General features: G+C 39.4%; 1 protein-coding gene across 1 annotated transcript in view; it reads left to right on the top strand.

The window, feature by feature from the left end:
* Nucleotides 1–4,989, top strand: part of ZNF732 (zinc finger protein 732) — a 36,707-nt gene extending 31,718 nt beyond the window's left edge. Inside the window, 1 exon segment of the mRNA XM_045391959.2 lies at nucleotides 2–4,989. Coding sequence (XP_045247894.2) covers nucleotides 2–121 — 120 coding nt within the window. The 3' untranslated portion in view covers nucleotides 122–4,989.
* Nucleotides 4,990–15,114: the final 10,125 nt, after the last annotated feature.

Genomic DNA, 15,114 nt, shown 5'->3' with positions numbered 1-15,114 from the left:
AAAATCATACAAATGTACAGGATGTGGAAAAGCCTTTATGCTGTACTCCAGCATTCTTAAACATAAGAGAACTCATACTGGAGGAATGTCTTACCAATATGAAAAATGTGGCAGTCTTTAAATGCTCCTCAATCCTTTCTAATCATAAGATAATTCATAATGGAGAGAAACTCTACAAATGTGAAAAATGTGGGAAAGCTTTTAACCATACCTCTCTGTTCTAAACATAAGATAAATGACATTGGTGACAAGCCATATGAAAATTTAAAATGTGGCAAAGACTTCAAATTCTTTTTTTTTTTTTTTTTTTTTTTTTGAGATGGAGTCTCACTCTGTTGCCCAGGCTGGAGTGCCCTGGCGCAATCTCGGCTCACTGCAAGCTCCGCCTCCCGGGTTCACGCCATTTTCCTGCCTCAGCCTCCCGAGTAGGTGGGACTACAGGCACCCGCCACCATGCCTGGCAAATTTTTTGTATTTGTAGTAGAGATGGGGTTTCACTGTGTAGCCAGCATGGCCTCGATCTCCTGACCTCGTGATCCACCTGCCCAGCCTCCCAAAGTGCTGGGATTACAGGCATGAGCCACCGTGCCTGGCTTTTTTTTTTTTTTTTTTTTTTTTGAGATGGAGTCTCACTCTTTCCCCCAGGCTGGAGTGCAGTGTCATGATCTCAGCTCACTGCAAGCTCCACCTCCTGGGTTCATGCCATTCTCCTGCCTCAGCCTCCTGAGTAGCTGGGACTACAAGTGCCCGCCACTACACTAGGCTAATTTTTTGTATTTTTAGTAGAGACAAGGATCCACCATGTTAGCCAGGATGGTCTCGATCTCCTGACCTTGTGATCCACCTGTCTTGGCCTCACCAAGTGCTGGGATTACAAGCATGAGCCACTGTGCCCAGCAGACTTCAAATTCTCATCACATCTTACTGTGTGTAATTACTACTAAAGAAAACTAGAAATACAAAAAATGTGGCAGAACTTTTTACCAATGTTCATATCTTTTTGCATGTGATAGCATTTACACGTGAGAGTAATTGTACAAATATAAAAATACAAAAGCCATTAATGTCTACTCACATCTTACCAGACATCAGAATTTATAGTTAACAAAAGCGTTATAAATATAATTTCTGTTGAAAGGCCTTTTAGAAAATATAGGCCATTAAAGCGAAGAAGAGTATTCTTAAGACAGACAATACAAATATAAAGAGGGTTGTAGTGCCTGTACTTGTATGTTGGATCTTACTGTGTACATTTTTTTTTTTTTTTTGAGACGGAGTCTTGCTCTGTAGCCCGGGCTGGAGTGCAGTGGCCGGATCTCAGCTCACTGCAAGCTCCGCCTCCCGGGTTTGCGCCATTCTCCTGCCTCAGCCTCCTGAGTAGCTGGGACTACAGGCGCCCGCCACCTCACCCGGCTAGTTTTTTGTATTTTTAGTAGAGACGGGGTTTCACCGTGTTAGCCAGGATGGTCTCGATCTCCTGACCTCGTGATCCGCCCGTCTCGGCCTCCCAAAGTGCTGGGATTACAGACTTGAGCCACCGCGCCCAGCCTACATTTTTTTTTTTACTAGCGGAAGACACAGAAGCAGTTGCTCAAACTTTGTTCACATCAGAGAATTTATATTGGAGCGAAATCTTATAAATGTAGAAAAACATCTGCTCAAAAACTGCAGCTTAAGAAACACCAGAGAGTTTATATTAGAAGATAATTTGTAGATGCAATAAATGTGGAGAAATATTTAGGCTAAAATTAAGACTATTTAAACATCAGAGGATTTACTGGAGAAAGAACTAAGGAACTAACACTTTACAAGGAATCAGAATATTAAGTGTGAAAAAATCCAAAGTTCAACCTGTTAGAAACTTTCTTCATGGGCCGAGCGCGGTGGCTCTCGCCTGTAATCCCAGCACTTTGGGAGGCCAAGGCAGGCGGTTCACGAGTCAGGAGACCGAGACCATCCTGGCTAACACAGTGAAACCCCATCTCTACTACAAATACAAAAATTAGCCGGGCGTGGTGGCGGGCACGTGTAGTCCCAGCTACTTAGGAGGCTGAGGCAGGAGAATGACTTGAACCCAGGAGGCAGAGCTTGCAGTGAGCTGAGATTACACCACTGCACTCCAGCCTAGGCAACAGAGGAAGACTTTACCTAAAAAAAAAAAAAAAAAAAAAAAATCTGCGTATGTAAGTTGAAAAGAAGTAGATTTTTGAAGACATTTCATTCAAAGTATTTTTTTACTTGAAAAAAAGTATAGATTTTTTGAAATAAAAACAAATAAAAAATTATTTGTTTTGAAAAACAAATAATTCAAATCCAAAATTATAGTATTTCAACGTTCTCATTTATGTGAAAGCGTGTGATGAATTATTGCTGCATCAGATATTAGAAATTTCATTAGGTGGGCAGTATTCATGAACTTTTACATGAAAATGAAAGAGAAAGAACAGAAATGAAAGATGCCTGAGGAAAATCTAAGCAGTGAGGCTTTTTGTGGTTGACTTAGAGTGATATGCATGAGGTAGGTGTTCAGAGTAACATTTTGCATTATAGTGAGAAACAATCTGAATTTTAGTAGTAAATTGTTTTACCAATTGTACATTTATGTAATAAATTAATAAAATGCTGTAAATTTTAAAATTCTCTTTTAAGATCATGTGTGAACTTAATTTTTTTTTCGAGACAGAGTCTCACTTATTGCCCAGGTTGGAGTGCAGTGGCATGATCTTGGCTCACTGCAACCTCCACCTCCCAGGTTCAAGTGATTCTCTTGCCTCAGCCTTCCGAGTAGCTGGGATTACAGGTGTACACCACCATGCCCCGCTAATTTTTGTATTTTTAGTAGAGATCGGGTTTCAGCATATTCACCAGGCTGGTCTTGAGCTCTTGACCTTGTGATCCACCCACCTCAGTTTCCCAACGTGCTGGGATTGCAATCATGAGCCATCGCACCCGGCCTTAGTTTTTTAAATAAAATTGTTAATGTGTAGAAGTTATTGTGCCTTGAATGATGTATTATGCCAGCAACTTTCACCTATCCACCTCACTGAAAGGTGTAGGTAAGAGATGCTAACAATGTACTATCTGATAACATAGCTGAATGACATTTCTGTCTCTTTTTCCAATGGCTTTAAACAGCAAGTAAAATGAATATTGTTCCCATGTTGCATTTTTATTCTTATTTAAATTTTTAAAATTTTTTTGTGGCTACATAGTGTAAGTATATATTTATGGTGTATATGGGTTATTTTGATACAGGCATACAATATGTAATAATGATATTAGAGTAAATGAGTTATTCATCGTCTTAAGCTTTTTTTTTTTTTTTTTTTTTGAGACAAAGTTTCACTCTCGTTGCCCAGGCCGGAGTGCAATGGCGCAATCTTGGCTCACTGCAATCTCCGCCTCCCAGGTTCAAGCAATTCTCCTAAATCAGCCTCCCGAGTAGCTGGGATCACAGGCATGTGCCACCATGCCTGGCTAATTTTGTATTTTTAGTAGAGATGGGGTTTCTCCAGCATTTATCTTTTATATTACCTACAAGCTAATTTTACACTTCAATTATTTTCAAACGTACAATTTTTTCTACTACAGGTCATTTTATGATTGTAATAGTTATATCAGAATATAATTATTCATACATTCCTGAGTCCTGAATGGTTTTCAAAAATGTTTCCTATTTATCTTTGAACATGCATCATGTTCTGCAAACATACAGACTTCTAGTTTTAATTTACATGGAGTTAAATATATAAATGTTGTGCTCTAAAGATAAACCTTGGGTGTAAGAAAATTATGAAGCAAGCAATTGTGTTTGCATGAGAGTTTGTACCTATTTTCCAAAGAAAATAGCAATATTGGAACAAAGAAGTTTCTATTAATACTGTGGATAATTTACTAGAAATCTAGAAACCTAAAACATGCTGAATTAAAATCTATATTTTATTTTTACGTAATTACTGTAAATTCTAATGGATCATTGTTGAGAATCTCCCCATGAAAAGTGCCTGTTTTTATGTGGTGCTCATGCTAGAGGTATACTTTTCTTGTTTCTGATTCTTTTTTTTTTAAAACTTCATAAAGTATGTGAGCTGGTCAGAAATTATAAGATTTTTTTTTAAAAAATTAGTGCACAGAAAATACTTTTTAGATGTAATTTCACAATGTACATAAAGTTATATTTTATTGGAACATTTCATTTTCCATATAGATAGATAGATATATTTTTTTGAGACGGAGTCTCACTTGGTCGCCAGGCTGAAGTGCAATGGGACAATCTTGGCTCACTGCAATCTCCACCTCCCGGGTTCAAGCGATTCTCCTGCCTCAGCCTCCCAAGTAGCTGGGACTACAAGTGCACACTACCATGCCCAGCTAATTTTTGTGGTTTTAGCAGAGGCAGGGTTTCACCATGTTGGCCAGGATGGTCTCAATCTCTTGACCTCGTGATCTACCCACCTCGGCCTCCAAAAGTACTGGGATTACAGGCATCAGCCACTGTGCCTGGCCTGTTTTTATTTTCTAATTATTTTTAGTTTTCTGATGTCTTCATGTGTTTATCCCCAGCTATGTATGCTTCACTCGTCGTCTTTGTGTTATGGCTACAGTTTCCCAGTGTTCTCTTCATGCCATGTAATTTCACTTGGACTTTCTAGGCTCTGATGAGATGTTCGGAATTTTTAATGTAATAAATTGTTTTTAACTGGGGTGTTTGAGATTATAGCTTATCAGTGCAACATTCAGATCACTTAATTGAAGTAAGAATAATTCACTGTTCATATGTAAGATGATTAAGTGAGCATTGTTTTTCTGTTGAAGAAAAATTGTATGAGATTGGAATACAAAGTGTGTTAAATGTAACATACCTTAATATATATTAAAGCATAAATATAAGTGGGTTGCATATTGTAAGCACCTTATGAAGAAACACATCAGAATTTTGAAATCTCTGAAAACATATCTTCAAAATAAAATTTGTAAGACTTAATGGTAGATGAAGAATTTTACAGTTTTCTATGACTTAGCAAAACTTATTTTTCATGCTGAATCTTCTATTTTTGAGGGTAAATGTTAAGTGTTGGAAAAATATTAGAATGATCTGTGTAGATTCAAAATCTGCAATGATCTTTTTTTGTTGAGATTAATATTGCAATCTTGAGGTATTTGAGATTTGTTTTAGAGGATGCAGTTCATGTGGTACAGTTTTTATTTTCAGTCATCTAACTTTATCCAAGTTCTTGGTCACCTTCTCTGAAAAAAAATTTGGACATTATGGCAGCTATTGAATTCAAACATTCATTAATTACATTAATGTAATTCAGCATACATAAGGTCCTTGTTTCTTGTTTTCTTGAGAGAAACAATTCAGCCCAGAGACAATTAATGAAGCAAGCAGGGAGTTCATTAAAGGAAAATAACACACTGAAGGAGGAGTGGATTGGCCCAGCTGGAAACAGCCTTGAGATTTACATGTTGCAGTTTTTATTATCATAGACTTTCAAAAAATTCCCACCTCTGTCTTAAGTATCTGCCTCTGTCTTTATGGAGTTTCCTGCTTCCTGGTAAATCTCTTCTTTTATCCTCACCAAGTTTCTGTTTAGGCCTATGAGATGCTTCCTTACTGTCAGTTGATGTACATGTGTGAGTTCCAGTGATCAATGAGTCTTAATGGCAGAATTGCTTATTACCACTACCCTAGGAAAATCATATAGCACTCAAATCTGTACTTACTATGCCAGCATATCTCTTAGGAAGTTTCCTTTTGCCCTTTCCCCCCTTTTTATCAGCATATAGCTAGCTACATTCTGACAGTTTAATCACAGTACGAGCAGTTACTGGGTGTCTTAAGGGGTGTTTCTGAGTATTCTTTCTTCATAGGTATTTCCTGTCCTCTCTGCTCAAATTTAGCATACATATTTTGGGTTGTCTTTGGAGCATGAGGTTTTTCTCCCCCAGGGGCTTTTTCTGCTCATGTCTAACTGATTAACATTCCCTCCTCAATAGATTGAGACTCTAAAATATTTGAGTCTAGGGGCACTGTGGGTCTCTTGTAACTACTTCCTGGTAATATGAGATGAAGAATTCATCAGTGTCTCATTCTCTTGCTCTTTGTCAGAAAAAGATTCCCTCCATGTTCTCCCAGAAGGTTGGATTTGCAGTGTGCAGAGGAAATTTGTAGGGATATGGCTGTCCAGATGGGGAAAATAGGTCGATATTCCTGTTGCAGGACCATTTTAAGTCTGAGAGTTTCTAGGTGATAGGAAACAAACCTGGTTACTAGATTCAGTGAGGAAGGCTCACAAAAGAGAGAAAGGAAGACAAAAGCTAGGGATCCCCCCCAAAAATAGGATGTCATGAGAATTGGAACCAGGTGGCATCCCAGGAGAACTAGCTCTCAGTAGCATGTTTCTGATGGTGAGAGGCCTGGTTTGTAAAATCTCTAACATGGTTCTGGACTTTTCCTAATCTGTTAACCCAGAAACAGCATTTTTCTCCTAGCACAAGGCAGATTCTTTCCTGAGCTGCAGCTGGTGTGGCAAGACCTCTACAATTTCGAACTGCATCCACAAGATAATCAACTTGTTGCTGTCACTCTGTAACAGTCTGAGCCGTGGTTTCTATTTTGTGAGTCAGTTCCAGAGACAGGTTGTGGTAAGTTGAGGAGGCAATAATTATGTCAGCGATTCCTGTATTGGCACTTGAAATGCCAAACTCATTCAGGATAAAAAAAGAAAAAAGATAAACTGTTCAGTCGATCTGGTGTGAGGCAGTAAAGGGTAACCTCAAGGAAGCATCACCCGGGACAATGGAAATTTTAGGGGTGAAGGAAGCCAGAGTGCATGTGCTGGTCCAGTTTCCAGAGAGGGAGAGAGAAGCCTGCGTTTCACATAGGAAGTAAAGTTCTGTAGTTGATAAAAATGGATGCAGAAGGTGAGGTCAGTTCCAAACATTGACCAGGGTCCTTGTTGGCTACCCAATATATGAGATCCTGCCACTAAAGTTGCTGCTGCCAGGGGAGCCAGACATGGGTCTTTTTTTTTTTTTTTTTAAATGTCATGTTTCTAGTAGTATCAAAGAAAAGAGTTTTCTGAAAGAAATTAAAGACTTGAAACCTTTTGCATAATTTATACTAGCTTTGTCAACACCATGGACTGGGTTGACTCCAAGAAGGGTGACTGACGCAGAAGTCGGAGGCATCATTTTGGATGAATAGTCCAGCAGTTAAAACATTTGGGGGAGAATAGAAAATCTCATTTGATATTGAGAATATTTAGTGAAACAAAAAAGTTTGAGAATAATAATGATGCTGGTTGTGTTGCATTGTGCTGGGTCAAAATCACCCACAATGGGTCTGGAATTTACATCGGCACAGATGCATAGGAGTGCCTGGCCAGTGAGGGTAGCAGGGGAGAACAAGGGGCTTGAATCAATGGGGGTGGGTTTAAGAAAATCTTTAAAAGCTGTTTTAGATTGTTTTAAAAATATTATGTTGCCAGGCGCAGTGACTCATGCTTGTAATCCCAGCACTTTGGGAGGCTGAGGCGAGTGGATCACGAGGTCAGGAGATCGAGACCATCCTGGCTAACACGGTGAAACCCCGTCTCTACTAAAAATACAAGAAATTAGCCGGGCATGGTGGTGGGCGCCTGAAGTCCCAGCTACTCATGAGGCTGAGGCAGGAGAATGGCGTGAACCCAGGAGGCGGAGCTTGCAGTGAGCCGAGATTGCACCACTGCACTCCAGCCTGGGCGACAGAGCGAGACTCTGTCTCAGAAAAAAAAAAAGTATGTTAACAGAGGGAAGGTTTTTGTATAGAGAGGTCTCTGATAGGTGAAGCTAAGTTGGGCTTGAGAAGTTGCCCGTTCTTGTATTGTGGCCAAGTAGGCTATTCCTACCCTGAATGAAGAGGAATTCATGACTTGCTAATTGAGGCATAGGAAGAATTGGTAGAGTTTAGTAGTTGTGGAGTTGCCTGCAGAGTGCCAAAAAAAAAAAAAAAAAAAAAAAAGTATGAGTAATGACCAGAGAACATTAGGCTGCATGGTTCAGAATAGGGCGAAATTGGGATGCTTGTGGATTAAGAGAGACTGTTAACACAATGACTATTAGAGAGATCACTACTCACTCCTCAGATTTTGGCTTTGATGTTTAAATGTAGGAGGGACATAGGAAATCTTCCCAGGAGAGGGTGTTGGTTTATAGTAACAGAAGTGTATTAATAAATTTGCAAAGAGTATTATGACTTGTAATATAAACACCAAAATGTTACTAATATTGCTGATGGACTAAAGCAGTCAAAAGTAAAACAAATTAGGTTAAAAAACTAGTATTAGATGTCTGGGCGCGGTGGCTCACACCTGTAATCCCAGCACTTTGGGAGTCTGAGGCGGGTGGATCATGAGGTCAGGAGATCGAGACCATCCTCACTAACACAGTGAAACTCATCTCTACTAAAAATACAAAAAAATTAGCTTGGTGTGGTGGCAGGCGCCTGTAGTCCCAGCTAGTTGGAGGCTGAGGCAGGAGAATGGTGTGAACCTGGGAGGCAGAGCTTGCAGTGAGCCGAGATAGTGGCACTGTACTCCAAGCTGGGTGACAGAATGAGACTCCCATCTCAAACAAAACAAAACAAGCTCTTTTTTTTTTTTTTTTTTGAGACGGAGTCTCAATCTGTCGCCCAGGCTGGAGTGCAGTGGCGCGATCTCGGCTCACTGCAAGCTCCGCCTCCCGGGCCGACGCCATTCTCCTGCCTCAGCCTCCCGAGTAGCTGGGACCACAGGCGCCCGCCTCCGCGCCCGGCTAATTTTTTGTATTTTTAGTAGAGACGGGGTTTCACCGTTTTAGCCAGGATGGTCTCGATCTCCTGACCTTGTGATCCACCCGCCTCAGCCTCCCAAAGTGCTGGGATTACAGACGTGAGCCACTGCGCACGGCCACAAAACAAGCTCTTAATGGAACTCCTGGTGGTGCACAATTTAGGGTGAAAGAATCAGTAGTACCACCACAAATAAGATTGCTGTTATTGGGATTACCCTACTTTGAGGTTTAAGGAGGGACAGCATTACTTCTCATTTAGAGAGAAATTTGTAAGTCCTTCTGTGGGTCACAATAGTAACTGAGTGTTGGTTCCATCGTTGGTTCCTTAATGTGTTTTCAGTTGTATTCAAAAGTATTGTGTCCAGCTAGAGATGCCAGGAAACTTGATAGCTATTGGGGTGGAAAGTATGATAGTAACATTGTTCTTTTGTGAGGCGGTTAGTTGAGATCAGAGAGATCCATCTCTCCAGACTTTAATGAGGACTTGTTATCCTGTCTGGTTATAAGGGTTTTGGGAGGGGTGGCGAGTCAGACTCAGAATAGTCTGTCCAAACTCCTGGATGACCTCTTGAAAGTCATCGGGGATTTTATGTACTGGGTTATTTGGTGACCTCTGGGTGTAATATTAGGTTTGCATGTAGAAAGGGTCTCCAATATAGGACTTCAAAGAAACTAAGGCATAGATGTAATTTAGGGGCTGTTCTGATCTGGAGAATTGCCATAGGCAGAAGTTCTACCATGGTAAAGAGGTTTCCTTGGCATCATTTGCTCAAGGTCCTTTTAATAGCTTGATTAGTCCTTTCTACCTTCCTGGGAGATTGTGGCTTTCAGGAGGAGTGTGAAAAGTATTTTATCCTTAGGGCTTTTGCCACTGTTTGAGTAGTTTGTGAAATAAAATATAGGCCATTGTTACTTTGTGAAGACTGTGGAGGCTCAAAGAGAAAATTTCTTTCAGAATGATCTTGGCAACTACCTGAATCTTTTGTATTCTAGTATGAGAGGCTTCAACCCAGGCAGTAAAGGCATCCCCAAGGATCAGGAGGTATTTGTAGCCTCAATAGGCTGGCAATTAATTAAAGTCTACCTACCATTCTTCCCACTGGCTAGGTTTCTTGTTGCTGAACTGGCTAAATTAAGGGGAGTGGTGTAGGGCCTGGAGGATTATTACAGACCCAGATGGACAGGCTTTACAAACTTGTCAAAAAGAGGAGTTTTTTTGGTTGTTTGGTTACAGCTGATGGAGATGGTCTCTCGTAAAGAGACAAGAATTATGGAGTGCCCTTATTGCTTTCTGCTGGAGAACCTGGGGAAAATAAAGAACCTCTCCCAAGTTATACATTCTTTCAGATCCTAGGGTATACTCACATTTGATACCCCATTGCAGGGTGGGCAGGTTGTTAGGCAAAATTGGGATCAAGGCCATAGGGAGTTCCCCAGAAAGGGTGGTGGCCCTTCCTGCTTGGCCAACCCTCTTGTTTCTCTAGGTAATCTCATCTTGGCACTTCTGGCAGCCCCAGCAATGAACTACAGCTTTCTGTGATAGGTGGATAGCCTAGAGTAGGGCAAAAAATCTGTGACCCATATTTAATAGGGGTATCCTTCGTTGTCAACAATCATTTCTTTCCAAATGGTGGCATAATTGTGGAATACTAAAATGGCATATTTGGAATCTGTATAAAAAGTACCTAACTCCATGGTTCTTTTCTAGTTCTAGGGCTCTGGTCAGGGCCATGCACTCTGACTGCTGAGCTGAGGTTCCCAGAGATAATTTAAAGTTTTATAAACAAATAGTTTAAAAGTAAGATAATTGGTAGTATTAGGCAAAACTGAGAAACAGGCACAAAGGATGCTAATATAGAGTGAAATAATTATTTAACTCAAAATTTGTATTAAAGTAATAAAATCACAGTGTACTGCTTGCATTTGTAGTAAATATTTGATTAATTACATTACAGCATTTGCTGACTATGGGGTTACGTATATTCATGCTATAAATATTCTGAAGTGTGGAGGGGTGGGGAAGGACAGTTGAAAGAAAGGTTGTTCCCAAGTACATGTCAGTAGCAAAGAGCAATTTCTAGAGTTTATATAGTTTCGTTAGAGGAAATATTTCTCCTTTAGGTATCGTAATTTATACATTTGCACACACATATAACAAAAAAGTATCAATTGATTTAATTTTGTTAAATATTTACTAAGAATAGGTGTTGAAGATAGTCATTTATTTTCTTTGAAGAGGGTGTTTACTGTAATAAAGTGTTTTCTCTGGAGTCAAAGTTGCCTGTGTTTTAAAACTGGCTGCACTGTTGTGAGCAGGTAATTTTTCTCTGTGGCTCTGTTTCTCTTTAAAATAAGGATAATGATGCCTATGCTATGGAGTAACTGAGAATTAAATTAACACATGTATAGTGTTACAATTACTGTCTAGTACAAATTATTAGTAAAATGTGTAGGCTGGGGGTGGGGGGTGGCTCACACCTGTAATCCTAACACTTTGGGAGACTAAGGTGGGCAGATCATGAGGTCAGGAGTTCGAGACCAGCCTAGTCAATATGGTGAAATCCTGTCTCTACTAAAAATACAAAAATTAGCTAGGCTTGGTGGCTTACGCCTATAGTCCCAGCTACTCAGGAGGCTGAGGCAAAAGAATTGCTTGAACCTAGGTGGTGCAGGTTGCAGTGAGCTGAGATTGCACCATTGCACTCCAGCCTGGGTGACAGAGTGAGATTCAGTCTCAAAAATAAAGTGTGTAAAAGCTGAATTTCATTAATACGTGCTTTAACACAAATATCTTTTCATTACATGAATTGCTCAACCAATAAATGGATGCATATTTCAATTCATTTTTTCAAAATATGGTATACACAAGGAAATGCAATTCAGGATTAAAAGTGAGGAAATCTTGTCGCTTAAAACAATATGAACAAATTTGGAGGACAGTATACTAAATGAAAATAAGCCAGACAATAGAATGCTGCTTACCAGATACTTGGGTATTTAGGAAAAAAGCATTTGGAGAGATGTCTGTAAAATAATACATAATTACAGATGTCTAGGTGGAATAAGTTCAAGAAATCTATTGTATAGCATGGTGACTATAATGAATTGTATTTTTGAAAAATGCTAAGACGGTCAATGTTATGTGCTCTCATCACAAAAATACTATGTGAATTACCTAGAAGTAAGCCTTTAACAGCATATATATACTTCAAAACACCATGTTCTACAAGATAAATACATATTTTATCTGTCAATGAAAAATGCATTTTAAAAACCATCGTAGAATGTTTCAAATGCTGGTCTGTCTTTGAATGTTATCAAAAATAGGTAGTTTTTGTGCTGTTTTTGTAATATAATAACCACAGAAACTCTTTTACCAGCATGTTTGAGACCCAGAACACTATATAAGACAAAATGATGTACTCTAGGGCTTTTGCTTTAAGTTTGAAGCACCTGGAGTTTCTAGTGCTGATGGTATTTTTTTTTTTTTTTTTTTTTGAGACGGAGTCTTGCTCTGTCCCCCGGGCTGGAGTGCTGTGGCCGGATCTCAGCTCACTGCAAACTCCGCCTCCCGGGTTTAGCCATTCTTCTGCCTCAGCCTCCCGAGTAGCTGGGACTACAGGCGCCCGCCACCTCGCCCAGCTAGTTTTTTGTATTTTTTAGTAGAGACGGGGTTTCACTGTGTTAGCCAGGATGGTCTCGATCTCCTGACCTCGTGATCCCCCCGTCTCGGCCTCCCAAAGTGCTGGGATTACAGGCTTGAGCCACCGCTCCCGGCCGTGCTGATGGTAATTATAGGGAAGACATTAAAAGGGTAACTTGCTAAAGGTCCCATAATTGGCCATTCCGTGAACAAAGTAAATGAATTTGCATTAAAAATCACTGAGATTAACAGCTGCCATACTCTCCAGAATTTTTCCAGAGAAGGTGACCAAGGACTTGGTTAAAATTAGGTGACTAAGAATGAAAAGAGAATTTCCTCAGGATTGCAGTATCAATCTGGACAAAAAAGATCATTCCAAATTTTGAATCTACAGAGAGCATTCTATTATTTTCCAACACTTAAGATTCACATTCAAAAATAGAAGATTCTGCATGAAAAAATAAGTTTTGGTATAAGTATGTCATAGAAAACTTCTCTTACCATTAAGTCTCCTACAAAATTTATCTCTAAGGCATATTTTCTCTGAAGAAATTTAAAAATTCTGATATTTTCTTCATAGGGTGCTGACAATATGCAACCCACCCATATTAATGCTTTACCTATTCTAACAGTGTTATGCTTAAGACAGTTTGTGTTAGAACCTCAAAAATTTTCTTTCATAAGCAGAAAAACAATGCTGACTTAAGTCTCTTACCTGTGAACACTAAAAGACTTCTCTCAATTAAGTGATCTAAATGCTGCATGAAGAAGCTATAAATAACCTCAAAAAGTCCAATTAGGAACAATTTACCACATTAAAAAAATTCAAACTTATCAGAACCTAGAAAGTCCATGTGAAATTACATGGCATGAAGAGAACAGTGAGAAAACTGCCATAACAAAAGGAGAGGAGCTGTGAGGCATACATAGCTGTGGAAAAAGGTAAAACAGAAATCCTCTTTAAGGAGCGCTTCTGCCTAGCTCCCTGCACCCTCTGGGAATGAGGAGCGCCTTTGCCCGGCCACTGCACCGTCTGAGGCCACTGCATGGTCTTGGACATGAGGCGCGCCTCTGCCTGGCGGCCACACCTTCTTGGACATGAGGCGCGCCTCTGCCTGGCGGCCACACTAAAAATTCAGGAGTGCCTCTGCTGGGTGGCCCTACCATCTGGGAAGTGAGGAGCGGCTCTCCCTGGTTGCCCCACCATCTGGGAAGTGAGGAGCATCTCTGTCTGGCTTCTGCACTGTCTGGGAAGTGAGGAGAGCCTTTGCCCAGCTGCTGTGCAACCCTTCAAGTGTGAAGTGGCAGCCTAGTGTGTGATCTTTATGCCCTTCCTAAGTCTGCATCTTTGACATTAATGTTTACTTTTCAGTGAACACAAAACAAAACAAAAAAATCCTCTTTAAATTCAGAACGACTAAGTTTTGTAGCCTGGGAACAAATGTCCTCTCCACATGCAGAATTAATGCCATTTCTTCACTATAGATATTTTCAGTCTCTTACTTGCAACTACAAACTGACTCCAGAAAGAACATGGCTAATTATGGAGCATCTGTTACACACTCGGCACTTTCTTATGTTTGTTCACTACAATTATATATTAAAACATCTCCATGACTTAAAAGATTTCCCAGCACTTACCTGAACAAATTGGCACACAATACATAAACTCATTTATGTCAAGTAAAAAGTGAAAGCAACTACTAAAGAAAACAGTTCATATAGGGTTCTCCAGTTAAAGCAACAAAATGAAATTTTCTAACCAGATAAAATATAACAATACACAAATTGTGAACTTGCATCTAAAAATTTTCTGTGCACTGCTAAATTTTATAAAAATCATAATTCTCACCAGCTCACATCATAAATACTTAATGAAGTAAAAACAAAAGAAATAAGAAACAAGTAAATTATAGCTGTGACATGAGTACCAGACAAATGAAAACAATTTACATGGGGACAGTCTCAACAGTTAGATTTTACAGTAATTAAATCCAAAGAAATATAGATTTGATTTCAGAATGTTTTAGGTTTCTAAATTTCTAGTAAATTATCCACCTTAGAATCTTCTTTGTTCCAATATTGATCTTTTCTTTGGGAAATAGGTACAAACTCTTAAACACTATTGCTTGCTCCATAATTTTTTTTATACCTAAAGGTTTATTTTTAGAGCAATACATTTATATATTTTACTTGATGTAAATAAAAATGAAAAGTCCGTATGTGTTTGCAGGACAAGACGCTACATGTTCAAAGATAAATATGAGACATTTTTTAAAGTATTCATTCAGGACTCAGAAATGGATAAATTATACTTTGATATATTACAATCATAAAACGATCTGTAGTAAAAAATAATTATACATTTAAAAATAAAGTGTATAACTGGACTGTGTGTAATACAAAGGATAAATACTTAAGGTGATTAATAACTCATTTACTCTGATGGATTTTTTTTTTTTTTTTTTTTTTTTTTTTTGAGATGAAGTCTTGCTGTGTCGCCCAGGCTAGAGTGCAGTGGTGCTATCTCGGCTCACTGCAAGCTCCACCTCCTGGGTTCACACCATCCTCCTGCCTCAGCCTCCTGAGTAGCTGGGACTACAGGCGTCCACCACCACGCCCAGCTGATTTTTTGTATTTTTAGTAGAGATGGGGTT

Source organism: Macaca fascicularis, chromosome 5 (assembly GCF_037993035.2).
Source record: "Macaca fascicularis isolate 582-1 chromosome 5, T2T-MFA8v1.1".
Classification (NCBI taxonomy): Eukaryota; Metazoa; Chordata; class Mammalia; order Primates; family Cercopithecidae; genus Macaca; species Macaca fascicularis.
This window is presented reverse-complemented; position numbering and strand designations above follow the sequence as displayed.